The sequence below is a fragment of the Cibotium barometz genome, chromosome 14, assembly GCF_041138505.1.
Source record: "Cibotium barometz isolate CiBa-2024 chromosome 14, ASM4113850v1, whole genome shotgun sequence".
In the NCBI taxonomy this organism is placed as follows: Eukaryota; Viridiplantae; Streptophyta; class Polypodiopsida; order Cyatheales; family Cibotiaceae; genus Cibotium; species Cibotium barometz.
Window position 1 is genome coordinate 15,362,087 of NC_141059.1, and position 27,234 is coordinate 15,389,320.

At 47.6% G+C, this 27,234-nt stretch overlaps 2 protein-coding genes across 2 annotated transcripts; one reads left to right on the plus strand and one right to left on the minus strand.

Annotated features, from left to right (window-relative positions):
* Positions 1-1,068: 1,068 nt before the first annotated feature.
* LOC147631699 (uncharacterized) lies at positions 1,069-25,668 on the plus strand. The gene is made up of 2 exons (XM_086808211.1): positions 1,069-1,587; positions 24,498-25,668. The coding sequence occupies exons 1-2, from the start codon at positions 1,189-1,191 to the stop codon at positions 25,620-25,622; spliced, it is 1,524 nt and encodes a 507-aa protein (XP_086664337.1). The 5' UTR covers positions 1,069-1,188; the 3' UTR covers positions 25,623-25,668.
* Positions 15,468-16,853, minus strand: LOC147631700 (uncharacterized). Its single transcript, XM_086808212.1, has 2 exons — positions 16,525-16,853; positions 15,468-16,394 (listed from the first exon to the last, which is right to left on the minus strand). Exons 1-2 carry the CDS (start codon positions 16,818-16,820, stop codon positions 16,061-16,063), a joined length of 630 nt encoding a protein of 209 aa, XP_086664338.1. The 5' UTR covers positions 16,821-16,853; the 3' UTR covers positions 15,468-16,060.
* Positions 25,669-27,234: the final 1,566 nt, after the last annotated feature.

The window sequence follows — 27,234 nt, forward strand, 5'->3', positions numbered from 1 at the left end:
TAAAGTCCCCAAATTTAAGGCCCTAATCACATATGCCCATCTAAAGCCATATGCTTATGTTAGGCCATATGCTTGTGTTAGGCCATATGTTTGTGCAAGGTCATATGCTTATGTTGCCATATGCTTATAGTCATTCAGAATCATTCATAGTTACTCATTTTCTCAGGTATGCTTATGGTCATTCATGCTATGAACCATATATGCTTCATGAAACATCATGTGGACTAGCATACTATGGGAGCCCATAGGGATTAGAGAATCTTTCCATTTTCAAGCCAAAAACAATGACGACCATCATTTTTGAGCCATAAACCTGTCTTTGTACGCCATAAGCTATAAGCTACAAAAGGCCTATGGTTCATGACCATGAATGCCAAATTTGGGACTCTTTGATTCTAGGTTAGGAGCAACTCAAAAAACATTGTAATGCAAACACACTCCCCAAAATCCAACCAACAATAATACATTTATCAAGAGGACTAATAGTGTCTAAGCTTACATTGGATCCATTCATGGTTAACAAACATGGATTAATATAATTAGGTTTATAAAGAATAAAGGATTGGGATAGTATTTAGTTGCTTAGACTAATTGAATACAACCAAATTTAAGCAAACCATAAAGTTTAGGTTCAAGAGGCTAGAGAACAAAGCAAAATGGAATGCATGAACAAACCACTATACAAAGAGCATCAAAACAAGCTCATTATCAAAACATTAGTTGTTATTTTCGAAAGAGCACACATAAGTGATATTCTATGTAATGAAGACCTAGAATCTTTCAAGGTCAATAGACACAACATGACAAAAAACACCATATCGAGGAAATATCAAGCGTCCATGCACACAAGCACGTCTATGTACATGGACAACTGATTTCCATAATGTGCAAGAAAGGGAGGCTGTAGAATGATCAATCTAATCGTAAGCTACAATAAAAATAAACATGCCAACTTGCTTAATTATTGAGCAAACCTCTTACCTTATGCTAATGATCAAGATTACATCATTGCATTAGGATTAGGAGATTTCAACATTTACAAAGGACACTATTAATCTACGCCTCAATCCATAAGAAACTTGTTGCAATTGTCCCCACGACGTCATAGGGAAAAACGACGGGTCGGGGGATCCGCCTCTGGACCTTATGTCAAGCACATGCTAGACGCCTTACGAGCTTGAACACAGCATGTCTCTCATGATTATGCAGGGCGGGGCGAGCCCATCTACAGCAGGGATAATCATTGGCGAAGAAATCAAGGCAATTTCCTCTCTTGGGCAGCAGCAGCAGAGGAGGCGGCTCAAATCCTTTGTAGAAGTGCGGCATTGGTCCAGCTATGGAGAAGTCAAGAAGAAGAGTCCTGTGTTCGTAATTCGCTGTGCAAGAGGGCGTAAAACCTTGAAAAACAAGAGGCATGTGCAGCCCCCACCTGAGGATTCCGTCCGAAGCCTTGTGTCCGCCTTGAGGACAGATGACACGAACATCAACGCTGCCCTTGAATATCACAGCAGGTCTATGGAGCTCACAGACTGGTTCACACTGCTCGAAGAGCTTGGCAAAAGAGATCGCTGGCTCCTTACCCTTGAGGTATCTTGCAACGCCCTATTTTCTTTTTTGCGTCACCTTACAGTCTTTCTTTCTCTCTCTCTCTCTCTCACACACACACATTTTTTTTTTTTTTTTTTGGGGTGAAATCTATTTAAGCAGTCCCCAGAAAGAGGACATGAATGCCACTCGTACTCGCCAGGGTCCCACTGGAGCCGGGCCAAGGGGCGCGCATCATATGCCTAAATGCGCCAATCAGAGTCCACATCTGCAGGGCTGGATCAATATGCCACTTCCGGGAAGCGGCGGCCACTACCCGTATCCTCTGAAAGATGCACTTTGCTACCAAAGGCGACTCCGCCTCCACTCTCGGAAGTCTGCCCTCATCCTGGATCTCATAGTAGAGGCATCTACCATCCTCAGTGCAAGCTCTGACAGCAATTAGGATCTCCAACTGTGTAAAGGCTCCCATCCACCGTGGGGCCGCTGGCTCGAAAGGCGTGAACCACTCCTCAGTGAGTGCCTCATGAATGTCATCTCGCATAATCAGCCCCCCTCTGAAGTGACTCAGCCTCTCCACCTGGACCTCCTCTGGGAGACTGCAGAAGGCCTGCCAGTCTCCAAAACTGCGTGCTGGGCCTGCCGCCAATGGTCCCCAGGCTAGACGAGGCCGAGAACCCAGCATGACCCTGCTTAGTGCGTACCGCGGGGCTCCATATGAGCGGCTGTCTGGCCCGCTCCTCATCACAAGTAGGAGGTCTCTAAGAAAGCCCCGGTCTCAGTAGCTCCCAAGCTCGCAGGATGCTCAAGGCAAATCTGTCCTCCCATCCTCTACTGAGGCCTGTCCTCCTCATCTCTATGAAGATCCATCGTATCTCTAGGTCCAAGTGCCCCCTGCTGGAGGAGCCCTAGCCTGCAGTCGCTAAAAAAGAAGCTCCTTCCAAGGCTCAGCGCCTGGAAGCAGCCCCCGAACAATAAGCTTCCCCAATAAGGCTCTACACTGATCAACTGGATCTATAATGCCCAAGGCCCAAGCTCCCCTTGGGCCAGTGGAAGAGTAATAACTGCCCAAGCAACCTTAGCTCGAGCTGGCTGACCGTCCCGCCCAGACCAAAGAAAGTTCCTGATCAGCCTCTGTACCTGGCTGATGCAAGAGCTCGAGAAGATCCAGCAAGACGTGATGTACCATATGGTCGCTAAAAGCACCTGATTTGTCACCACCACCCTCCCAGCCAAGGATAGCCGAGCTGTACTCCAATACAAAAGCTTCTTCCGAATACTCAGAAGAAGCGGGGCGATCTGCTGCTCAAGTGACAAATCAAGTCCAATCTGGCATCCCAAATACCGCACTGTTGTGTCAGGAGGAATCCATCTAAAACCCGGGTCTGGGCTCCATGCCGGAGTGGGAGCGCTACTGATCCAAAAGGCCACTGTCTTGCGCCAATTGATCAATGCTCCCGAAGCTGCACCAAAAACCTGTAGCGACAGCTCTGCCCTCTGAAGATTGGCCTCCTGGCCATGCAAAAATAATCTCGTGTCATCAGCAAACTCAGAATCGAGCAGGTCCTCTCCTTGGACTAGGAGCTAGAGTCCTCTCAAGCCAACCTCCTCTGCTGTTAGATACATGCTCATAGCCTCAGCAAAGAAGAGAAAAAGAAACGGGGCAAGAGGGCACCCTTGACGGACTGATCTGGTCAACTCAAAACTCGACCCCCGTCGTCCTGGCATCAGCACCTGGCTACGAGCTGTGGAATATAGAGCCGCCACCCCTCGAATCCAGACTGGCTCAAAACCCAGGCGAAGCATAGTGCCCTCTAGGAAACCCCAATCGACTCGATCGTATGCCTTCTCAAAGTCGAGAAGCATAACGACCAGGTTCTCGCTGAGAAATCTAGCTCGGGCCGTCGCCTCCCAGAAGGTGAAAATGTTGTCAAGGATATTGCACTCCTTGACGAATCCTGTCTGGGTAGCATGAATCGACTCCCCAAGGAAGGTCTGGATCCTCAAACTCAAGGCCTTGGCCAGGACCTTGTAGACAGTATTGAGGATCTTAATAGGTCTCCACTGCCGAATATCATCAGACACTCCCTCCCCCTTGGGGATAAGAAAGATCAAGCCCTCTGAAAAGCTCTGTGGCATCACCCTAGTGTCCAAAACATACTGAAAGCCCCTGCGGAGGCTTGGCCCCAAAATGTCCAAATATCGCATAAAACAGGTAGGTGTCAATCCGTCCTCCCCAGGGCAACTATGGTGCGGAAGGACCCTCAAAGCCTCAACGAGCTCATCCTCTGAAAGAGGCTCACCCAGAACTGTGCGCATACGATCTGTGACCCTCCTCTGTACATGGGCCCACACAGTCTGTCTGCAAGCCTCACGTGCCTCCGTGGCTGGCTCCGCTGAGAGCAGGTCTCTATAGAACTCAGTGGCAATTGCTCTAATCTCCTCGGGCTCAGTGGCTAACGAGCCGTTCTGTCTCCTGAGCTGGCGTACACCTGCTCGAGCATGGCGGGGTCCGGTAATCTCAAAGAACTCCCCAGTCACTCTATCATCAAGCTGCGTCCACTGTGAGGCCTGGCGATGATAGTAGAACTCATGTCTCTGCTCCTCTGCCTCTCTAACCTCCTGGCGCACCTGGCTCAGCTGGGACGCCACCCACTCACATGTAGGCTATTGCTCCTGAAGGCGCTGGAGCGAAGCAAGGCTACGCCTCAAGCGGCGCTCCCGCTCTCGTGTCTCTCCTAGCTGTGTCAAGGCTACAGCGTGCAAAAAAGAGCTGAGCTCAATGAGTCCCTGGGCACACTGGCCTGCTGCATCCAGATCAGAGCTCTGGCTATCATGCCATATCCTCTCAATGTCCTCAGAAAGACTGGAATCTGTAAGTATCCTCTCTGGGATCCTCAACTGCAAGTTGGTCTCCCGAGTCCCCTCCTCAAGAGTCAAAATAACTGGCGCATGGTCTGAAAAAGAAGTGCCAGCGCGAATGCCAACGGAGCCCCCACGCTCCCCGAACCTGTCGCCCACATAGAAGCGATCAATCCGTGATAGATTAGTCCCTCCCTGCCGGCGATCCGACCGAGAAAAACTAAGACTGTCCTGAGAGCGGGAGAAAGCCTCATGCTGCCATGCATCAGTAATCCGCAGTGTCATGCAAAATCGCTCCCAAGCTACAAGCTCCGTGCCGTGCACGGTAACATGACTGCCTCCCACCCTATCGGCTGGGTCCTCAAGCATGTTGAAGTCTCCTCCGACACACCAATGTGCGGCCTGGGGCAATGCATCTATAACAAGGGTCCATAACTCTGCTCTGGCACTAGCATGGTTAGGCGCATAGACATTGAGCACGCCAAAGAGCTCATCATGCATCCTCAGAATAACATACTGTGCTCTACAGGGCACAATGACCCCGCAATCCACAATGGCCTGCCGCTATGCATCCGCAGTGACCATACATACTCCTCCCTGCCCACCCAAGGGGCCAAACCCTGCAGACCAAAATGTGTCCCATTTGCCAGGCATCACGGAAACATATCTCCGAATCCTGCTCTCACTCAAATGGTGCTCCTACATCATCAGAATATCAATACTGCCCCCAACCAGGCATCTCTGAAGCTCCTGCCTCAAGCATCCACGATAGCGTACATAGTGTGCGCTGCCAAGGCCCTGCACATTCCATGAGATGATCCTCATGGATGACCTGCTGAGGTGGAGGCTGTCTTAGCCATACGGCGGGTCTTTGCAAGCGGCTTGGATGGAGAATAGTCCCCATCCGAGCGGCTACGAATCTGCCCACCCGGTGTGCTGCAAGAATCTCGGATCAGGCGCCAGTGGCTGTGTCCCATGGCGACTGCCTCCCGCTCAGAGAGAGCAACCTCGTGTATACATACATATCCAGGGTCGCGTGCTAGGTCTGCCACTATGCAAACCACTAAGTGGCGAACCCCGGAGGCATCCGCACTCCTGGAATCAAAGAAGTGAGCCAGCTCCCAGAGTCGGCCTATCACGTCTGTCACCTCCAGATCGCTCACATGGTGAGAAAACTCAACTGCCCGAGTCTTCAGTATGCTAAGAGCGAGATCCAGAGTCCACTCCCGGTCACTAGTGCCACAAAGAGGGAAGGAGAAGGCCACCGCTGAATCAAGTGCCTCCTCCCCTTGGGCCGGTGGTATCACCACATGCACTCTGATGGGTGCTGGCTCATGGGGGCCCTCTGCTCCAAAAAGCCGTGTGGAGTAGTCAAAAGCCTCCGAGCGCTGTCTAGCGTCGAGCCTACTCAGCCAACTGCGGATAGAGGATATCCGTGAAGCCCGAATCGGCATGGTAGGTCTCCTTTGCGGAGCTCGAGCAAGGTCGGTGCTCAGTGCCCGCCGGACGAGGTGATCGCCAGGGTACTGCCAGGGCCTCCCGAAGAGCTGAGGCAAGCAGAGGGGGAGGGGGGGGGGGGGAGAAGGGGGTGGGGAAGGAGCCGTTGACAAAACGGGAGCGGGAACGAGAGGAGGCGAAGGTGGAAGCGAGGCGGGAGGGGGGGACGGGGGAGGGGGGGTGGGGGCGAAGGAGGGGGTGCTGGCATCCCCAGATCCTCAGTCTGCGCTGGGGTCTCCTCTTGGAGGGGAGCAAAGTTGTTCCGCACTGGAACCCAGTGATGCTGAGACTGTGACTGCTGCTGCATCGCCTCTGGGCCTGCTGTGCTGTGACTGTCTCCCTCTACGACGCCCCTGTCTAGGCTGCCAATCCGAGGTCTCCGTGGGCTGAGCAGGTGTCCCGGAGGCTGCCTGCCGAGCCGCATCTGTGGGTGGGCCATCGCGGGCCTGCTGCTGTGGTGAAGGTCGGGGTCTCCTGCGAGGGCAGGCCTTGGCCAGGTGGCCGACCTGCCTGCATATAAAACACTGGTTCGAGAGCCTCGAGAACTCCACTCTCTGATCAATCCATCCCCCCCCCCCCCTATCCTAGGTAGCTGAATGACCTTCGGAAGGGAGGAGATGTCAGGAACCAAAACCCTGACCGAAGGCAGGCCAGCTGCTCTAGCCACCACTGAAGCTGATGTGGGGCTAGTCTCAAGCACCGAGCCCACCAATGCTCCTATCCTAGAAAGGAGCGGAAGGTACTCGCGACGGAGTCCAGGGAAGCAAACTGTGACATGAAAAAGGCGCTCTCCCTGCTCGGCCGCTGCTGGGTCAAAGCCATGGTGCCAAGGTCTGAAGAAGACCTGAGCGCCCCTGATGTTCAGGGGACTCATGGCTAGGACCCGGGCCACGCTCTGGGCTGTCTCGAACTCGATCTGGTAGTGTCCGCGGCCCAATAGCTGAACGTCCAGGATCTTGCCCACATTTGCGAGAAGGCGGGCCTGGAGAAGATCTCGGATCTCCCCTCTGCTGGGGCGAGTGCCGACTATACGGCAGATGGTGGAATGTGCCTGGAGGCGTTCCACCTCTGCGGCGAGGCTCGCTTTCTCTTTTGGCGAAAGAGAAAGCCTGAGGGGGGTATCCTCAGGGGCGGGCGAGGGGGCTGCGGAAGAGTCCCTCTGAGGTGGGGCGGGAGGAGCCTCCATCAGTGTCTGAAGCTTTGTCGAAGGCGAGGCGTAAACGAAAAGCCCTGCTGGAACCGAGCTGCACAAATGGCGGAGCGGGGAGGGGGAAAGGGCCAAAGACGGCGGAGGAGGGGGGGGACAAAGGGGAACGGAAAGAAAATGAGGGGAGGGGATTACAAACAAAGGCGGCGAAGGGCAGGGGGGGGCGGAAGAGAGACGGAGCAGGGGGGGCTGGCGTGAAAAAGAGAGCAGTGGAGGGGGGGGGGGCTGGCCTGAATGAGCAGAGGCGGGGGGGGGGGGGGGGGGGGGGGGGGAGGCTGGCGCGAAAGAGCACAGGCGGGGGGGGGGGACGCGAATGAGCACAGGCGGCAATGAACAGAGGCGGGGGGGGGGGGGGGGGGGGGGGGGGGGGGGCGCTAAAGAGTAGAGGCGGGGGAGATGCGAGGGCAGATAGGAGGTGGGGAAGGGGGGTGAGCGTGCAGGCTGCAGCGCGAGCAGGGGGGGGAGCGGAAGCTTCAGCGAGCAGTGCGCTCCACAAATATCAGATTTCAAAGCTGAATTTGATATGTCAGATTTGGGGCCTTTACACTACTATCTCGGCATACAGTTTATGCATACAGATGATGGCATTGTTATGCAGCAAACTAAGTACATAAAAAGTTTGCTAAAAAGGTTTCACATGGATGAATGTAAGCCCATTTCTACTTCGGTAGAACCAGGTGTATGGCTTACCATGCATGATATTGGAGAGCCTTTTGAGGCCGGCATTTTAGCCAGGTAGTGGGATGCCTCATTTACTTGTGTAACACGAGGCCAGACATATCTTTTGGGGTGTCTTTGTTGAGCAAATTCATGCACAGCCCAGGCACAAGCATTGGCAAGCAGTCAAACGCATTTTTTGTTATCTTAAAGGTACCCTGGATCTTGGTTTATTCTATCCCGGGGGGGGCAGCTTGCAGCTTTATGCATACAGTGATTCAGATTGGGTTGGTGATTATGATACGAGGCAATCCACGAGTGGGAATTGTTTTTTTCTTGGCAGTTCATGCATATCTTGGTTGAGTAAAAAGCAACCCACTGTCGCCACATCTACTTGTGAGGCTGAGTACAGGGCAATCTTCACAGCTACAGTAGATTGTGTATGGTTGAGGAGACTATTGGCTGAGTACAGGGCAGTCTTCACAGCTACAGTAGATTGTGTATGGTTGAGGAGACTATTGGCCGATCTTAGTGAGTGTCAGCAGACACCCACCACCATTCTCACTGATAGCCAGAGTGCTATGGCCGTGGCACGAAATCCAATATTTCATGCACGTACCAAGCACATTGAGATTCATTATCACTATGTCAGAGAGATGCTACATGCAGGGGAGATTAGTTTATCTTACTGCCCTACACAGGATAATGTTGCAGATCTATTCACAAAGGCTTTACCTCGCTCTGGGCTTACTCTCATACAGAGAGTGATCTGCTACCTTGTACAGGTTCACACTTTCACTACAGGGGGGATTTGTAGGCATATGCTCACTTATGGTAGTGCTATGTGTGAACAGGGCTTAACCAAGAGCACTTTTTCCCATGTGGTTTTTCCCCTTGGATATCAAGTGTGAAAGGACACTCTAACATATAATATTTTGTACTTCTATATTATATGGATGTGGCACACATGCAAGGGTTGACTTGCATTTTGTGGATACCACACTTTTGGCTCTCTCTCTCTCTCTCTCATTTCTGTGTGAGCTTCTCTATCCTGCACCTAACCCTAATGTGCAGGTTTGTGTGTGTGAGTGTGTGAGTCCAACACCAACAGTGATGGCACGACAGAAAGTATAAATCCCGGTCTTCCTATGGAGTGACAGTCCCATAGGTAAGACAGATCCAGGCACGAGCCTCCCTATGGAGTGACAGTCCCATAGGCAAGACACGGCACAAATACTGGCTCTTCCATGGCGTGACAATCCCATGGATAGAACACAGTCCAGGTCATACACGGTCGGCACCAGTCTGGCTCCCGTCCATACGACACCATCTTGCTAACACACGGGTGGCACCAGTCTGGCTCCCGTCCATGTTATGCAAAATACTGGCCCCTTCACATGAGACACCGGCTTGGCCTCAAGTGAACAAGACACAGATTTGGAGATGGACCAAATGGTCGGCCAATTGGTGACATCCCCTCGGGCTTCTAAAGAGTTTTCCTCAACAAAAAAGTCTCAAGATATGCCTGCAACAACTGTGGGTAGTCAACAAAATAATCTTCATTTACCCACTTTGCATCAATGGGCAAATAATTCTTGAACTTCACAAGGTATCTCCTGGAAAGCTTTCCTGCAGGTAGCCTTCTCTCCTTGTGAAAGACAATCTGCTCTGGCTGGAGGATCTCCTCAAGCTCATCAATCTCTAGCGGATCTTCTGTGACAGGCTCGTCAGGATCTGGCCCGACATACTTCCACAAAAGACTCACATGAAATGTATTGTGAATCTTCCAATGACTAGGTAAAGCAAGCCTGTATGACACTTCATTGATCTTTTGAATCACCTTGAAGGGTCCATAATAAGGAGTAGAAAGCTTAGGATATGATCCTTCTTGTCTTGGCCTCTTCCGAAGCCTAGCTTTCTCAAATTTCAGCAAAACCCAATCACATTCTTTGACTTGCATGTCCCTTCTATGCTTGTCAGCAAACCATTTCATGCTTATCTTGTGACCTTGCAATGGCTGTCCGTACCTGAGCAAAGGCTACATCCAAGTCACGTACATACTCATCAGCTGCAAAAATCTCATCCTTTGTACGAAGGATGGGTGGCAAGACCACTCTGCCATAAATAATCTCAAACGGGGCCTTTCCCATGGAGGCATGCACCGTATTGTTGTAGGCAAATTCAACAAGTGGAAGATATTTCTCCCATGCAATCTTTTGATTTGCCACATAACACTTCAACAAATCCAACACGGCTGAATTTGCAGCCTCACTTTGACCATCCGTTTTGCGGGTGATAGGCCGATAGCAATGCTTTCCCATGGCTGCGAGGGAATAGGCAATGGTTGTAGCAAACCTGGAGGCTTCTGCCTATCAAATTTCACCTTTTGGCAGGTGACATATGCACGCACATATGCCTCAATGTCTTTACGCATGCTTGGCCAAAAGAAATATCTCTCAATCATGCGTGTAGTAGGCATGATACCTCTATGACCAGCATAAGGTGGAGCGTGACATTCCTCCATAACCTTTGGACGCATATCCTTCACCACACATAAGCAATTATCCTTCATAAGATAACCCTCTTTGATCACATAAGAGGCATGTGAGTGACCAGCCATCAAATCAGTCCAAATATGACAAAAATTAGCATCCAAATGATACAAATCACGCATAGTAGTCAATTCCCCATGTGAGGCTATTGAAATTGCAGCCACATATGGCCTCCTGGACAATGCATCTGCTACCAAATTCTTCTTTATTGCTTTATTAATATGGATGTGTGATACAACAGGGATGGAATCTCCCTCTTTGCCAGCATGATCAACACTACACTGCATATCGAGAACTGCATGCACATTAGGCGTAGACTGCTTGTCCTCTTGCAGCTTGCTTACGTTTGGGGCATTGCCGAAACATATGCTCTTTGCTTCCACATGCAAAACATTTCTCCTCTTTCGCATATTGCTCCCTTTGCTCACGAGTCAAGCTAAACCTGTTCTTCTTGAGCACACTATCCATGGATGAGGTATTTTCAGCTTTACCTCCCTTCTGGACTTCCCTGAAGCTCTTTTTAGGTGGCTGTCCACCTTTTTGCAGGTTTGGGGCAGCCTTATCTTTGCCCTTAGAACTCCCTTGATCTTGCTTAATTTTGAGCACCAATTGCTCGGTAGCAAGAGCAGAGGCTATAAGCTGTTGCAAGGGTGCAATTCAATGCCCGAACAATAAGCTGGTTGCAATCCGGAACGAAACTTCCTCTTTCTTTCATCTTCAGTGATTTGCATAAAGGGAGTTACCTCAAGCAACACTTTCCAAAACTTATTGACATACTGCTGCACACTTTCATTATCTCTTTGCTCAAGTCTATCCCACTTTTGGGTGAGAGTTTGCTCCGCATTAGGTGGCAAGAACTGGGCATAAAATCTGTCCTTAAACTCTTTCCAAGTGCAAATGGGGTCTTTGGTGGTCTTTTCAGTGATCCACCAATGAGCGGCTGTCCCCTTCAAGAACATGCTAGCATGGCGTACTTTAGACTTCTCAGTGAAGTCCTCATCACTAAAAGCTATATCTAACTGTGCCACGAATGCTAACACCTTGGAAGCATCATGCTCTCCATGAAAAACATCAAACTTAATGGACTTGTCACCTGCTTTGAATTCCTTGAGCTTTCTGGCATGAGGCTTATGGTCCTCTCTTTTTCTTTTTCCCTTATCCAACGGGGCCGTCCCATCTGCATGGGCTCCATGGGCCATCATGGAGGTTTCATGAAGCACGGTGGCATGTGCTCCACGAACCTGAAAATCTGATGCATGTGACCTTCCTGCATAAGGCAATGTCTCTCCATGAGACAACTCAGTAGGCAAAGCTCTTCTATTTGTAGACCTGTCACCCCCTCCATGGGATACATGCCTTGAATACATGTGACCATCATGCCCTCCACGAGCACTAGCATACATATACCTGTCACCCTTTGTGCCTTGTGGAGAAGATGCTTGACGAGAGGTGGCTGTCACCTCTTCCCTTTGCATAAATGACCTCAACCTTTGAGATGCGGGATCTCCATGCTTCAAGCGAGGTGGATTTATGAATTTCAGCTCTCCATCTTCCCCCTCTTTAATATCTCCTTTACGGAGGAGGTAGGAAAGTGCCAACTCCCTTGGCTTCTTGCCCACTTCTCGTGCCATGGACTCAAAAGTCATGTCCACCATTGCATCGGCTTTCCTGGCTTCAGTGGCACTTTGTACATGGGATCTTCATGCAAGAATTTCAGCTCTTGCTCTTTTGCTTGCAAAAGCTTTCTCATATGCTCCAATTCGGCCCTCATTGCATTAGGTTCCTCTTCTTGCGTAACTGTCTTTCCACGAGACGGTTGTCCCCTCGAATCACTTTCATTGACCCTCTCAAGGGGCTTGTGCCTTCCCTGCAAAGCATCAGAACCACGCGAGGCACTTGATGGGCTCCTAGAATTAGGCACTTCCAAAGGGTTGCCTTGGCTGTCCATTGTGTTTAGTGTGCTAGAAGCGGGGTGTCCAAAACACAGGTTCATTTCCCCACTAAGAAGAGGGAAATAACTTGGCTCTGATACCAATGAAACCGATTCCGTCAAGTAGGATTAGATTCCGTTGGACACCCACACGCGTAATAGCACAACTTAAATATCACAATATGAATGGACAAATCAATAACAACTGAAAAACTGGAATGAAATGATGATCAGTGGACACCAGCACTGGGGCCGGAACGGGCCGACCCCCCCTTCAATATATAATATATTATTGGGAGTATTTCAGTGATACAATGCTCCATGGGTTCAATGAACCAGATGATGTCCATGTACAACTGAAATGAATATAGTTACCAAACAAGAGACTTGAAGTAGACATTCGAAGTAGAGCGATCTACTTGAAGAAGTCTAGTCTCTACGGTCCCGTGCCTTCACTGGAATCTGCAGAGAGCGCCCCACTGGTTTTCCAGGACCACGCACAAACAGGCGCTCCTGTACTAACGCCTGGCTCTCCCGACCTCGGCACCCACGGACCGTGGTTCTCCAAAAGCTTGGACTACCCAGCACCGAACGGGTGTTAGCAGCAGTGAATATCCCTCGAATGTTTTACACCAAGGACCTTTGCTTGAATCCCTTTCAATAAGCTTTGCAAAAACCTTTGGTATCAACAGAGTATAAGCTGGACAATATGTGTGAGTTTGTGGTACTATACCCGGGCTGCAGCATCAAGTATTGAGAGACCTGAATATGGGACTGTTTTGGGTCTGAATCGGGCTGCCACACACACACGACTGGAGCTTACGTTTGATGGAGAGATGGGCTGCTGCAGACTGTTGTTGATCGGCTGTGCTTGCACGGAAGAAAGCCCTGAACAGCAGCCCAATAGCCAGCAAGAGAGAGAATCACCTAGTTGCTGCCCGCCAGCCAGCAAGAGAGTGAGAGTGTCGTCTGTTGCAGCCTGCTTGAGGGTAGAGAATGGATCGCCAGCAGCTGCCCGATAATATGGGGAGCAAGAGTCGCCTGTTGAGTAGCTTGCTTGTGCGCAAGCAAGAGAGAAGGTCGCCTGTGAGCACAGCCGCCTGCGGGCAAGAGGAGGAGACTCGTGCGCAGCCGCCTGCGGGCAAGAGGAGGAGGCCTAGCGAAGGTGGCCGGGCCACGTACAGCTGGCCGACTCACCCTTTGCATGGGGGGCGGCCAGTTTGAAGGCTTCCCAGGGGGGGTGGTTAGGTGACCATGCACCCACCACCACACATGGTTAAGGGAGGGCTTCTCTCCCCACCATGGCCCAAGTGTGGGTGCCCATAATGGGTGCCCTCCCTAGAAAAGGGCACCATGAGGTATTGGGGAGGCCGCCCACTCATTAATGAGTGTGAACCTGCAACCTTATAAAAAACAAAGGTTAGAAATAATGCCATAAAATAAACAAATGGAATACACTTACCACCTATTCACATGCAACAAAACTCGTCAGAAGACAAAGCAAACTTCACGACTCACTGGCAAGCGTCCCTGCTCAGTAAGTGGCACGACAGGCAGGCAAACACAAGAATACAAGTCACGCGAAAACAGTTCCAGACATGCAAACATGAATGCATGTGCAAACAGTATCATGGACACATCTCCCGTTCATGGAACAAGTACTAAACATTCCTGTCGGGCACAGTGATGGCACGATAGAAAGTATAAATCCTGGTCTTCCTATGGAGTGACAGTCCCATAGGTAAGACACAGATCCAGGCACGAGCCTCCCTATGGAGTGACAGTCCCATAGGCAAGACACGGCACAAATACTGGCTCTTTCATGGCGTGATAATCCCATGGATAGAATACAGTCCAGGTCATACACGGGTGGCACCAGTCTGGCTCCCGTCCATACGACACCATCCTGCTAACACACGGGTGGCACCAATCTGGCTCCCGTCCATGTTATGCAAAATACTGGTCCCTTCATATGAGACACCGGCCTGGCCTCAAGTGAACAAGACACAGATCTGGAGATGGACCAAATGGTCGGCCAATTGGTGACATGTGTATTTTAGATTTCATGATTGATTAGATTTTCCGTGTTCAGTTGCCCGTCCGTTTACAATCCAAGTCCAAGAATCACTCGCTCATCCCTTGAGTAATCTCCACAACTCCTACAGCCTTGTCGATGAGGCTCTTTCTGGCAAGAAAACTATTATAAAACCTTTTTTAATGGTTTTCGAGCGATAAAAACCTCCAAAAAATAGTTTTAAGGGTTTTTGGCGCAATTTTAGGGTTTTCAAAAATTTTAGGGTTTTTGAAATTTTCAGTCCGCACAGCTTTGCACAGTTCCGTATGTATCCGTGTAGTCGTACAGATAGATTACCACGTGGCGCTAGAGTACTCTAAATCAACGGGTAGTGATGAAAATCTCCATGATTTGGTTCATGATCAAGTAGATGATGATGGAGAAGATGATCTTGACACTTCAATGAAGATGGCAACGTGATGAAGAGGTTCTTCTTCAACTTGATGTTCAAGAGAGGCTCATGCTTTTTTTATACTTGGGGAAGCCTTGCTTTTACCAAAAAGTGATGCTTTTGCTTTGCATTTGTCTTTTACTTTGCTTTTGTTCTTTTTAATAGTAAAATATTACTCAACTTTAGTCAAAAGTTCTTGTTTTTCTTTTCTAGCTTCAGGGCCTTGCTTTTTGGCCCTGGAACTACATTTTGAAAAAGCGGCTTTTAGCTTTTTGGTGTGGCTCAGTCTCCTCTTTCCAATGGTGCCCTTGGCTTGCGGTCAACCTTGTTTGACTTTTTGCTTTTTCTTGCTTTTTGACCAAGATTGGTGCTTTTTCTTGAACAAACCTTATGGTCCTTGTTCCCACGAGTTTCGGAAACGGGGGTGCGGAGCACGGCGGGAAACTGAGTTTCGGAGTTTCGGCCTTCGGGAAGAAACGGGGAAACGGAGTTTTGGTTTTAGGGTTTAATACATACATATATAATTAATAAAAACATTACAAAGCTTGAAAAATACATCTTTGCTCAAGTTCAATGTCAAAGACTCAAATGATAGATCAAAATTCAGAAATGACAACTTTAGGCTCAAGGCTCAAGCCTCAAAAGAGTCAATACAAAACAAGATCCATCATCCATAATCCATAATCCATATGTATAGACTATAGTAAATACAAAACATGATCAAAAAATATCCATGTGGCTGGCGGCTGGCAGCAGCTGTTGGCATGACAAAATCCTAGAGCTAAGTGCTCCAAAAATCACTCATCAAGATCATCCATGGAGGAGTCATCCTCCGACTCATGAGAGTCAGGCTCAGATGAAGAAATGGTAGGATCGTGGTCCTCTGCCTCTGCTGAAGTGGAAGCGATGGATCCCCCCCTCTGCCTCTGAGAATGGGTGGTGCAGCGGGTGTTGTGGCTCGGCATTGTCAGCTCCTCATAAAGCAAGGTGTACATATCACGCTCATTCCGTGGGATCTCTGGGATGAACCTCTCCCTCCTGATGTCGATCTTATCCACATTCACCTGCGAAGGCTCCGGATGTCGGGCATTCCTCTCAAGGAGGTGGAGGTTGCAATGACAAAACACCAACCGCTCTAGCTGAGCGGTACTCAGCCTATTCCTCTTCTTTGTATGGAAGAGGGCCCAAGTGCTCCAATTCCTTTCACATGGACCCGAACTGCAATCCTGTGAGAGCACTCGAATGGTGATGCGTTTCTGTTATTGAAATGCACATACAATTAGAAATTAGAACTAAGTGGAAACAAGAAAGATGCACATTGTACAGTGTACTATGTAAACTGTAGTTAAGGGTAGTGAATTATCAGCGTGGGAGCACAATTTCCATACTTCTCCCACCATGAGACAGGCTGTAGCTGAGTGTCTCGAAGCTTTGCAGTCTCTTGACCAAAGCTCCCTGTCTGGTTGCGAAAGGCCAAGAGATCATCCTCTATACATTTCAGCATGTGCACATTACCAGATGTCAAGTTCCTCATGTATGTCATGAAGCCTTCTTCTAGCTCCTCGTTCTTGTATTGCTCCTCATCTCGCCACAAAGGATGCAATACATGTGCTACTGCATGAATCGGCCTGTGAAACCAATCCCATCGCCGATTCCACACAGCCTTGATTTCATCAACCCTTTAGAGATCAAACCATAAGATAAAAAAGGACAAAAAACAAGAGTCAAGAGTCGAGACCAATGTAAAGACTCAAGAGTAAAATAAAGATAAGAAGTAAAGCAAGGGTAGCCATGACTGAGGAGACTTACTGCTCTGCTCTCAAGTAGTCTTGCTTGTTGAGAGCCTCCCCAATCTTGTCCATGTACTCGTATAAAAGGCCTAGAGTACTGCCCTCCATGTCTGTAATGCGTAACACTGTGTAGATGGGGTTGAGAGTTTTGATCAACCCCTCAACCTCTATCCACCACTCCTCTCTCATGACATCACGCACAAAAGCTCTTGCCTTGGGGCTCTCTCTCTCATCCCACTCTAGCCATTCATTTGAGTAGACAGTGCGTACCAACTCTCTGCGGACTCGCAGGAGTCTCTCAAGCACAATGAACATGTATGCAAATCTGGTGGCTGCAGGCTGCAATAGCTCAAGAGTGATGTAGGCCCGATACATGCTCAAGACTTTTGGCCTCTTCTTCACAAACTTCACCATGCTTTGTGCGGTGCAAAAGATGGCTTCAACCCATTGTATTTGACCTATGTCCTCAATCAATATGTCTGTTTCCTTCAAGGGCTCTAGCTGCACTTCTATGCATGATTTTTCCCACTTTAGCTCTCGTGTCCGCAGAGCCTCAGATGTAGGGCCATCCCACTCGCATCCAATGCGGCTGATGGCCCTCATGGTCTTCCTCCATTGATTTGTCTTGGCCACATGAAAGGGAATGGCACACCGTATGAACATCCGGGTGAGCTCCCTAGTTGCCTCTGCAATTGCTTGCTTTTGAAATCCTGCTTGGATGCTAGCCCTTTGTACAGTATTTATTGGAGGGGTGTCTTGTGAATGTGATACATCACCTGGCAAAGGAGTCCTCCTTGCATGCACACCCGACACTGAGGTAGAGGAGAAATCTGATCCTGTGTCTCTGCCTCTGGCCCTCTTTGCTGCTGCTGCTTGACTTGAACCAGCTTCATGCTCTTGACCACCCATTGCTGTAGATACTTCCTCTTCGGGAATGGCCAAACGCTTTCGCCTCCACATTTCAAGGCTTTTCCGAACATCTAGAGGAACAGAGGGGCATGGCCCTACATCTTTGTTTGGAACATGAGCAAGATGGTCCTTCACACGGGTGACACTCCCCGTTTTGACCAACCCACAATATTTACATCTCCATTTCCCGGAGCCACCAGATCCTGCATAACCCCCCACTTGCTCCACATGCTGCCAAAAAGGATCCGGAGTCCGAGCCATGTTACTTAACTTACTTGTGCGGTTCGAGGTCGGAAGACTCGGAGAGATTCGAGAAGTGGAGGCTGTTTTTCTGGTCCTGCAAGCTGCGAGCAAGGTGTGACTCCTTCTTGCTTGGTAGAGCTTAGATGGCAAAGGTGGAGGCCCCAAGTAGAGAGGTAGAGGGCGTGGTAGAGGGCTGATGTGGAGGTAGAGGAGTAGAGGGCAAGGTAGATGGGTAGAGCAGCTCCAAACAGGCGGCGGAAAGAAGGCGCAAAATGCCGGCGAAAGAGAGCACGCGGGTTTCTAAACCCTGTAAAAAATAACAACTTGGAAACGCCGTTTCCGTTTCTGGAAACGTTTCCGAAACGTGGGCCAGAAACGGCGTTTCTGGAAACTATGCTTGTGCTCATCTGGCAACATCTCTATGCCTTTTCTTTGATCGATGTCCTTGTTCTTGATGGTACATCTTCATGGCCTGTCACATATGTTAGATATAATAAATGCATACTTACCTTCTGCAAAAACTAGACACAAGCTAGTCAACAAACAAGTATACATCATTCGCGTCTACTGGGTATTCTAGGTATTGGGCAGGTGGTACTATCACATGCCATAAATCCAAGCATTGTCTACTCATCAAAAACAGCACACAAAGCCAAGGAAATTCAAACATACATCAGTATGCAGTGCACAAGTAATGATTCTCAAGTTCATGGATTGTCCTGTCTGGTTTCATCGAAAACCGTGCTAAGCTGTCTAGCTCCCAAGGGAAACCGCTTAGACTGTCGCTCAAGGCCATGTGGTCACTAGGACTGCCCTGCCCGAGAGTCGGTTAGGCGATCTGGTCACTGGGACCGCTTGAGAATTCATCAATAGTCATCTGGGCCATCTGGTCGCATCGACCGCCCGACTATGAAATCCAATACAGTCATCTGGGCCATCTAGTCGCAATGACCGCCCGACACGAAATTCAATCATAGTAGCATAACGCATTTCACCCTCTCGAAACGGCACGAAACGTTTTTGGCATGAAACGTTTCCATCGAAACGGTGTTTTCCCAAATGTAAAGTCAGGTAAAAAAAAAAACGAGCAGAAGTTTTTTTTTTTTTTGCCGTCGTTTTCACCTCTGTTTGCTGTCCATTTGCCACTTCGCGCATCCCACGCTTCTTCCCAGCAGCCCGTTGCTTCACCTCTTCTCCTCATCCACTCCTCCTCCTCCTCCTCCACGCCTCCTCTTTCCTTTCCCTCTCTCTCTCCTCCTCCACGGTCCACCTATTCTCTTCCCTCCTCCTCTTTCCTCCTACTCTCTCTCCTTTTCTTGCCTTCCAACTTTCTCTCCTTTTCTTCTCACCTCCTTCCCTTCCGACTTGTTTCTTTCCTCCTCTCTTCTTTTCTTGCCCAAATTTTGAAAATACCAAAAAATGTACTTCCTAAATCATGAATTTCATACCCACTAGTCCCAAAAAATTCATCTTCATCTTTCTGTTGGCTATGTTATAAATTTGGTATGTGCATATGAGAAGTGTCATTTCGAAACCTTTGCACTTCGTCCAAAACAGACGAAACGAAACGAAAGGAAACCTTCCAAACGATGAAACGTTTCATGTTACTATGAATCCAATCTCAAATACATATGGACCAACCACTTCCTCATAAGCTCGTAGTATATCTGGATAGACCTTGAAGTACTTCTCTGGCATCCCTTTCCAATAGCGAATAATTCTCGGAGTCCAAGAGGAACTTTTTGACCTTTGTCTTTCCTCTTTTCTCACATAATGAAACTCAATCTGTTTTGGCTCTTCCATCCTTGGTGGATCCTTCAATACAGGCTCCTCTTGTACATGGTTTCCATAAACTGTCATGGAAGGCATTATATATCCTCCGATGATATGAAAGGTCCAACTGGTGACATATATGGATGATCTTCTTGGTAATCTGAAAGCTCCATATACTATCATTCCTTGACTTTGGCAATCCAAAGATAAAATCCATGGCAATACTCTCCCATAGAACATTCAATGGGTGCAATAATCTTGCTGGTGTTTGTCGATCAAACTTGACCTTCTGACCAACCAAACATTCTTGAATCATAAAGTTCAATGTCCTTTCTCATAGTAGGCCAATAGAAGTAGCTCTCCAAAGATTGAAGTGTAGTCAAGGTATCTCTATGCCCCATGTAGGAAGGAGCATGGAACTCTTCCATTACCTTGGCCTCAATTCCTTGTGTCATTCATAACCTAGGTTTGCATCATAAGAAAACCCTACTTGATGACATAAAAAGTCACCAAATCTCTAACTGCAATCTGTTCCAAAACATCTTTGAAATCCTCTTTGTGTAGCATAAGGATCCTTCATCAAAGTGAAATCCATATGGTAACCCATAGAAACCGCATGGCTCAAGGGTCTCCGAGATAATGCATTTGCTTCCTTGTTGTCTTTGTCATTCATAGGCCCCTCCTTAGTCTCTCTCCCTAATCCATCATTCACTCCTTGGCCTATTCACCCATTTACTTCCCTATTTACCCATCTCCCTGTCAAATCCCGAGATCTCTCTGTGAGGGAAATCTGCAAAACAGCCATGAAAAACAAGACAAAGCAACAAACCCCAACCCTAGAAGGCAAAGTGGAAGAAACATATCTGGGTGCAGGCATACTCGCCACCCAACCATGACAGCTGTGAGCAAGGCTCACAATCTTGGCCGTCCCCACCGAGCCACGAGCTAGAGTTCCATGCTCTCATGAGTGCCCTGCCATCGTCCTCGTCTAGTGTCCTCTACCACCCGGGGTTGTTCCCCAAGGACGACAGCCTCTTGTGCGATGGTGCTCTTGCTCCACGTGCTCTGCACTCCTGTGCTCCATCCGTCGGGGTGTGCCCAATTGGTACCCCTCTCCCCAATAAATATGGAAGGAAAGCCCAAAAAGCACACGCTATCAATAGCGGACCAAAAAGCACGTGTCCGCCCACAACATATCACACTCTAGCTCGCCAATCTGCCTGTCCCTACCGTGCACATGACATACTCCCCTTCCTCAAAAGAGCTCACTCTTGAGCTGAAGAAAAAGAACTCAAGGAGAAGTTGTCACACTTGCAACACTAGAGAAACACCCACAATTAGTCGAAACCAATAGTCTCAAGGACAATCCGACTAAGAGATTGACCTGCTTAAGTAACATGACATGAGCGTCAAGTCCTAGTCACAAAAGCCGAATCCGGAGCAAATGGATTATCTGAGTAACTCGAAGTTGACAATGCTACCAGTACCAAAGGTAAGCAACCACTGTCCTAAAGAGTTATCCCGAATCACAAGTATCTTCCATTTGACTAACATGCTTTCATTTTGATGTCCTCTATAAATTTGGTCTGGAAAAAAACCACAAAACTAGGAAAACCCAAAACCTACTACTGAAGCCTAAACCAAGTGGAACACAACAGTAGTCTCTTCCAAAACAAGAGAAGAACCGATCTTCTAGAAAAGATCATCGATCTGTATTTCGTCACCTCGGAAGTCTAACTTCCCAAACAGACCTCGAAAAGTCTATGAGTACCTTGGACATGAAAGGAACAACTGTTCCAACAGACCTGGTTATGACACAAGCTAGCATCTGTCATAACTGTCTCTATCAAAAGGAAAGTATCTATCCCTCAAAAATGTTGAGATAGCCTTGTGTTTGTAGGCACAGAGTCTGAATAAAGTCTTGGCAATCTGGCGTAGCCCCGTAACATGCGATGGATCATGGTGTCCCATACCACTATGATACACCCCATACATGTGCTACGATTACTACAAAACACCAGTTTGTGGATCTGTCGCGATCTATGAGAAACAATAAATGCCAATGGTTGACCATGTGCCACATACTGAAACAAGTTCTCGAAAGAAAGAACTCGGTCCAGGGATTAGACAACATCTGTGTACACAAAGAAGAACAACCTTGACCAGTGTCCCAGTCAAAGCATCTATCTAAGCCTAGAAAATCTTGGAAACCAAAACTTGTTTCCAAAAACTTATGCGCATAGCGCAAATTCTTGAATAACCATGATTCAATAGTCTTGGTATAAGAATAGGCGGGTATACTTGGAATAGTGTGAATATCTGTACACAGTCCTGCTATGGATATAAAACTAGAGGACCATCAAAACCTTAAGGACTGTAAGATTGAAAAGGTACATATTGGGTATTGTCGCATAACCGTCTTGTCATGCAATCTGACAATGAATCCCAACATGTAAACTTAATCTAGATGCCCTCTATCAAATATCCGTGTAGCCACACTGTCAATGTGTAGTCAACTATTCCTCAATCCTATATATGTAGATAAGTCTTGCCCTTTGAATCCATATGTTCAAAGTGAACATCGTCGACTGACTCCATGTCGTTACTGCCGACAGATTCCATAAAAACACTATCATCTGAATCCATGAAGTTCCGCTTAAACTTGCGTACTTTTCTGGAAAAAATGATAGTAAAGGCTTGCGGGTTGGGTAAAAGTGGAAGGTTAAAGAAAAACTAAAAAAGCTGACTGGAGAGATGAGAAAGGTGAGGTAAGAGAGCTCGCAGAGGTAGTGTCAATGGAGAGCGGTGGAAGCCTTGCAAGTTTCTTCTCCCCCCTCTCACAAGAGAAAGACTTGTCCCTTTTTAGGGGCCTTGAGAGCAAAAAACGAAAAGCATGCTTTTCGTAAAAAAAAACTTAGTTTTATGTGCTTTTTTTAATTCATAACACCCCCTTCAAAAAAACAAAAACTAACTGGCCTTTTTAATATCAAAAGCAGGGTTTTATCTTTAAAAACACATTAAGCTTTTTTACATGCTTTTTCTTTTTCTCTAAAAAAAAAAAACAAACTTGTTTCTTTTTTCTCTCTCTCTCTTGTAGGTGGACTCCAACTTGGCCATTCTTCTCTCTCCCTTGCCATACATGAAGCAGACACGCATCTTCTCTCTCTTCCCCCAAACATGTGCGCACAGCCCGCTGCCTTCAGCCCACCTACTGTACGGCAGCTGGCCGACTTGCTTGCCCGGCCTGCTGTCCGTGTGCTCCCTGACCTGCTGCTTGGCCTCCCGCGCTGCCTGGCTGGCCATCCTGCTGCCCGGCTCCTTTTGCCTGTCCTGTCCTGTGTGCCTTGGGCTGGCTGCCCACAGGCCTGAACATGTCCGCCTTGTGGGCTGGCCTTTGGCCGCCTTGCAGCCCAGCCACACAGCCGTGGGCTGGCTGCTGGCCACATCTAGGCCGGCCACCATGCCACCAAACCGCCCTCAGTTGGGCATGTTCACACGAGCAAAAGCAACGTAAAAAATAACGCAAAAAGCAACGCAGCAGCAAATCGAAGACAGCCCAAATCACACGAATTCCGAGGCGCTCTACACGCAGCCATCACGAGCATACAAACATGACGCTTTTTCTCACAGCAATCATGGCATAAAAACCACATGCATCCATGGTGCTTTTTTCTTGTAACAAACCTACACATGTACGCTGCGGGAAACATAGAAAGAACTCACCCGAAAGTGTCCCGCTCGCATCTTCCTCCCAGAGAGGCTCTGATACCATTGTCAAATCCCGAGATCTCTCCATGAGGGAAATCCGCAAAACAGCCATGAAAAGCAAGACAAAGCAACAAACCCTAACCCTAGAAGGCAAAGCGGAAGAAACATATCTGGGTGCAGGCATACTCGCCACCCAACCATGACAGCCGTGAGCGAGGCTCACAATCTTGGCCGTCCCCACCGAGCCACGAGCTAGAGCGTCATGCTCTCATGAGTGCCCTGCCATCGTCCTCATCCGGTGTCCTCTACCACCCGGGGTTGTCCCCCAAGGACGACGGCCTCCTGCGCACGCGCTCTGCACTCTTGTGCTCCATTTGTCGGTGTGTGCCCAACTGGTACCCCTCCCCCCAATAAATAGGGAAGGAACGGCCAAAAAGCACACGCTATCAATAGTGGACCAAAAAGCACATGTCTGCCCACAACATATCACACTCTAGCTCGCCAATCTGCCTGCCCCTAGCATGCACATGACATTCCCCAATTTCCCATTCGCTACACCTGATCGCCGCATCATTGTCCCGATTGCCCAATCCCTTCCCTAATCTCCCATTCACTGCCCCGATCGCCCTTTCGATCCTTGCCCTGCTCTGTACTGCCCAGCTTCACTCTGCCGTCCTGCTGTTGCTATGTTTTGCCCACCTATCTGTTTTGCTCTACTCTGCTCTTTCCCACCATGGCCACGTGAGCTGCCTCTGCAACAAGAACCTGCAAGCAAGAGCAAGGAATGGCTCTGTACTGCCCTGTGATAACTGGTCGTGCTGACCTTTAAACCCCTCTTTGTTCAAAATGTTCGTACCAGTTCAAACTTATGAAACTTGTATGAGACACGTTTCACATATACTTTGATGTAGTTTTCCTCTTGGTTGACAATGTAAAAAACAAAAAATTTGAGAAAATAAACACAAGTCATCCATTTGAAATCATTAGTCAATGTAGGAATTACACATTGCTCAATGCTTGCGTCTGTAGATGTCTGGAGCTGTGGTCTTGAACCTGGCCTATACTGGCAAGCATTGTGGGTTTGCTTGCCTACAATGTGCAGATTGCAGAAATATTATAGATGTTGTGGATAAGTAGGCTGCAGGCAGGCAGCATTGGCTGCCAGGGGGTGTACGAAGAGCATTGGCTGCCAGGCCCTCTCATTTAATCGTCACAACTGGTTATGCAGGGAGGGCCCTTGCTTTAAAAATTTCCCCCTTTGCTTTCTGCATTGCAGCTCATAATTTGCTCTGGAATTCAGAATTTCTCCATGCATCCTTTAATTGATATACATCATAAATCTGGCTTTGATATTTTCAGGTTTTCAGGTGGATGCAGCAGCAGAAATGGTACAGACCAGATGATGGTTTTTATGCCAAGCTAATCTCAATCTTAGGGAAGAAAGGTCAGCTTCGTCTTGCTGTCTGGCTTTTTAGAGAGATGAGAAAACACGGGTGTCGTCCAGATTCCTCTGTATACAATTCCCTCATCAATGCGCATTTGAGAAGTAATAACAAAGAGATGGCATTGGTCAAGGCCTTTAGCTATTTTGAGGAAATGAAGAAGAAAATTCGCTGCCAGCCAAATCTTGTCACGTACAACACACTTTTGAGGGCCTGTGCTCAAGCTAAACAACGTCAGAAAATGGATGAACTCTTCAAAGAAATGGAGCATGCAGGGTTAAAGCCAGATATTTACACTTTCAATGGTATTATTGATGCCCATGGAAAAGCTGGGGATTTCTTGGAGATGGAGTTGATGTTGAAAAAGATGAGGCAAACCAAGGTAACACCAGATTTTATCACCTTCAATACCCTCATAGATGCATATGGGAAAGCTGGAATAATTGTCAAAATGGAGGAAGCATTAAAAACTATGGCAATGTCCAAGGTGAAGCCTCAACTTTCCACTTTTAACTCCTTAATCAACAACTATGGAAGCGCCAAACGTGTAGAGGAGATGGAGCTGGTGTTCAAAAGCATGTCTGCACTGGGTGTCCCTCCTACGCTCATCACATATGAGGTCTTGATGAAAGGCTATGGAAATTCTGGATGCTTTGCCAAGATGCAAAGCTGCTTTGACAAGATGTACAAAGCTTGCATCAAACCAGAAACTACCACTTTGAATGCTTTGATGGAGGCGTACTGCTCCAATGGTCTGATAAATGAGGCAGAGGAGTTGTTAGAGAATGCAAGCACCATGGGCTTGGAGCCCACGAGCTTGTCATACCTCATTCTTTACAAAGGTTATTCTAAGCAAAAGTGTACCGACAAGTTAGAATCTGTGATGAAAAGGATGGAAGCTGCTGGCATCAAACCAAATGAGAGGTTCTTTTTGCAATCAATTGAGACATATACTCTTGAGTCAAAGCCAGCAGACATAAAGAAAGAAACTGATTCGAGAAGCAGTAATGACTCAAGGAAACCTGTTTTATTGCATTCATAATAAATCCATAAATTTATTGGGGTTTTTGAAACTTGTCATTTACATGGTGGGATTTAAGTGGAAAATTTTCAGCTGCTTTAAATCGCTCTCTCATGACTAAGATGGAGCTTGTCTAATTAGGAGGAGAGAATTTAGACAGTTCTGTAAGGAGATAGCCCTTGGAAAAAAATTACGGCCCTGAAAGCTGTCTTCCACGGGCGTTAAACCTTGTTACTTTAATTTATCCTAACAAATAATGTGCTGCAATCTTGGAGATGTTTAGTTCTTGTCAAGTCAATATATGCTGTATTGCTTTTGGTCTCATAGACCTTTTGCAATCTCATCCTCTTTGAGTTGGCTCATCCTAAAGGACACAATGCTCACACGCTGAGACGCTGGAACTAAATCAATCTTATGCTCAACCGAGTGATTGGCGGAAGACCATAAGGTAACTCATTTGGGAAAACATAGACAAACTCTTCCTTGATGTTCTCTAAAGCCTGTGTCTCTCCCATACATCAAGATTAACTGAATTAATCTCACAATTACCATAAGATAACATGGTATCAAGAACACATTCGAGTGGTATTTAGAACACATTGGAATAACCTCACCAATCTTTTTCAAGATCTTGTAAGGTCCATAGTACTTGGGGGATAACACCCCAACCTTCCGTGTACGCAATGTCTTTAAACTCTTGGGCATCTCAATAAACTAACATTCCCTCGGTAAACTCTCTTGAATGCTACCTATCAACATAAAGCCGTGCACGATCTTGTGCACTCTTGATAGCCTCTTTGAATGTTAAAGTTTATCTTTCATGTCAGTCGTCTGAAATCAACATAAAGCCGTGCACGATCTTGTGCACTTTTGATAGCCTCTTCGAATGTTAAAGTGTATCTTTCATGTTAGTCGTTTGAAAGAGATGTTGGATAACCTTGTTACACCTTAGGAACTTGTTGAGATTGAGGACTTGTCCTATGTTCCACATGAATATAGATTTCAGGGAAAGATAACTTAGGAAGAAGTTGATCCTTGAATATAATATTAAATAGGACAGAGGACTCAACTTGGGAGTCAACATCTAGTTTGAGTAAACATTTTTCTAATTTCATTTAAGAGTAAACGTTTGAAGAGGGAAAGAATGTTATGTACTTGGATACTATGCTATGGATTAGGGAGCCCCAAGATTAGGGATTAGTAGGTTGATGCTTAGGGTTCTTGGATTGATAAAACAAGCTTAATGGTCTTTTATAGCAGGTTAACTATTTATGGCATAGTTATCACTATATAAGAGAGAGCTTTGGTTATTATGAGACATAGTTGTGCGGATGCACCATTGAAGGTCTAGCTTGGACTAGGAGAGTAGACGTGCTCATGCCACACACACGACGAGTACATAGGTTGCTTGTTTGTCAAAGGCCTACGTGTAGGCTTTGGTGGTATGGGACACTGGAGTTAGATACAGGCCTATGGGATTATAGGAGCCCTGAACTTGCCTTGGGGATCGGTGGATATCACTCATGGGTTGGGAGGTGAGCTAGCATGCTACCTCATGATTTGGTTTAGAACTAGCCTTGGTTTTCAGTTGTGTTTAGGACTTCACAGGGTTAATGTTATATTGGGTAAAGAA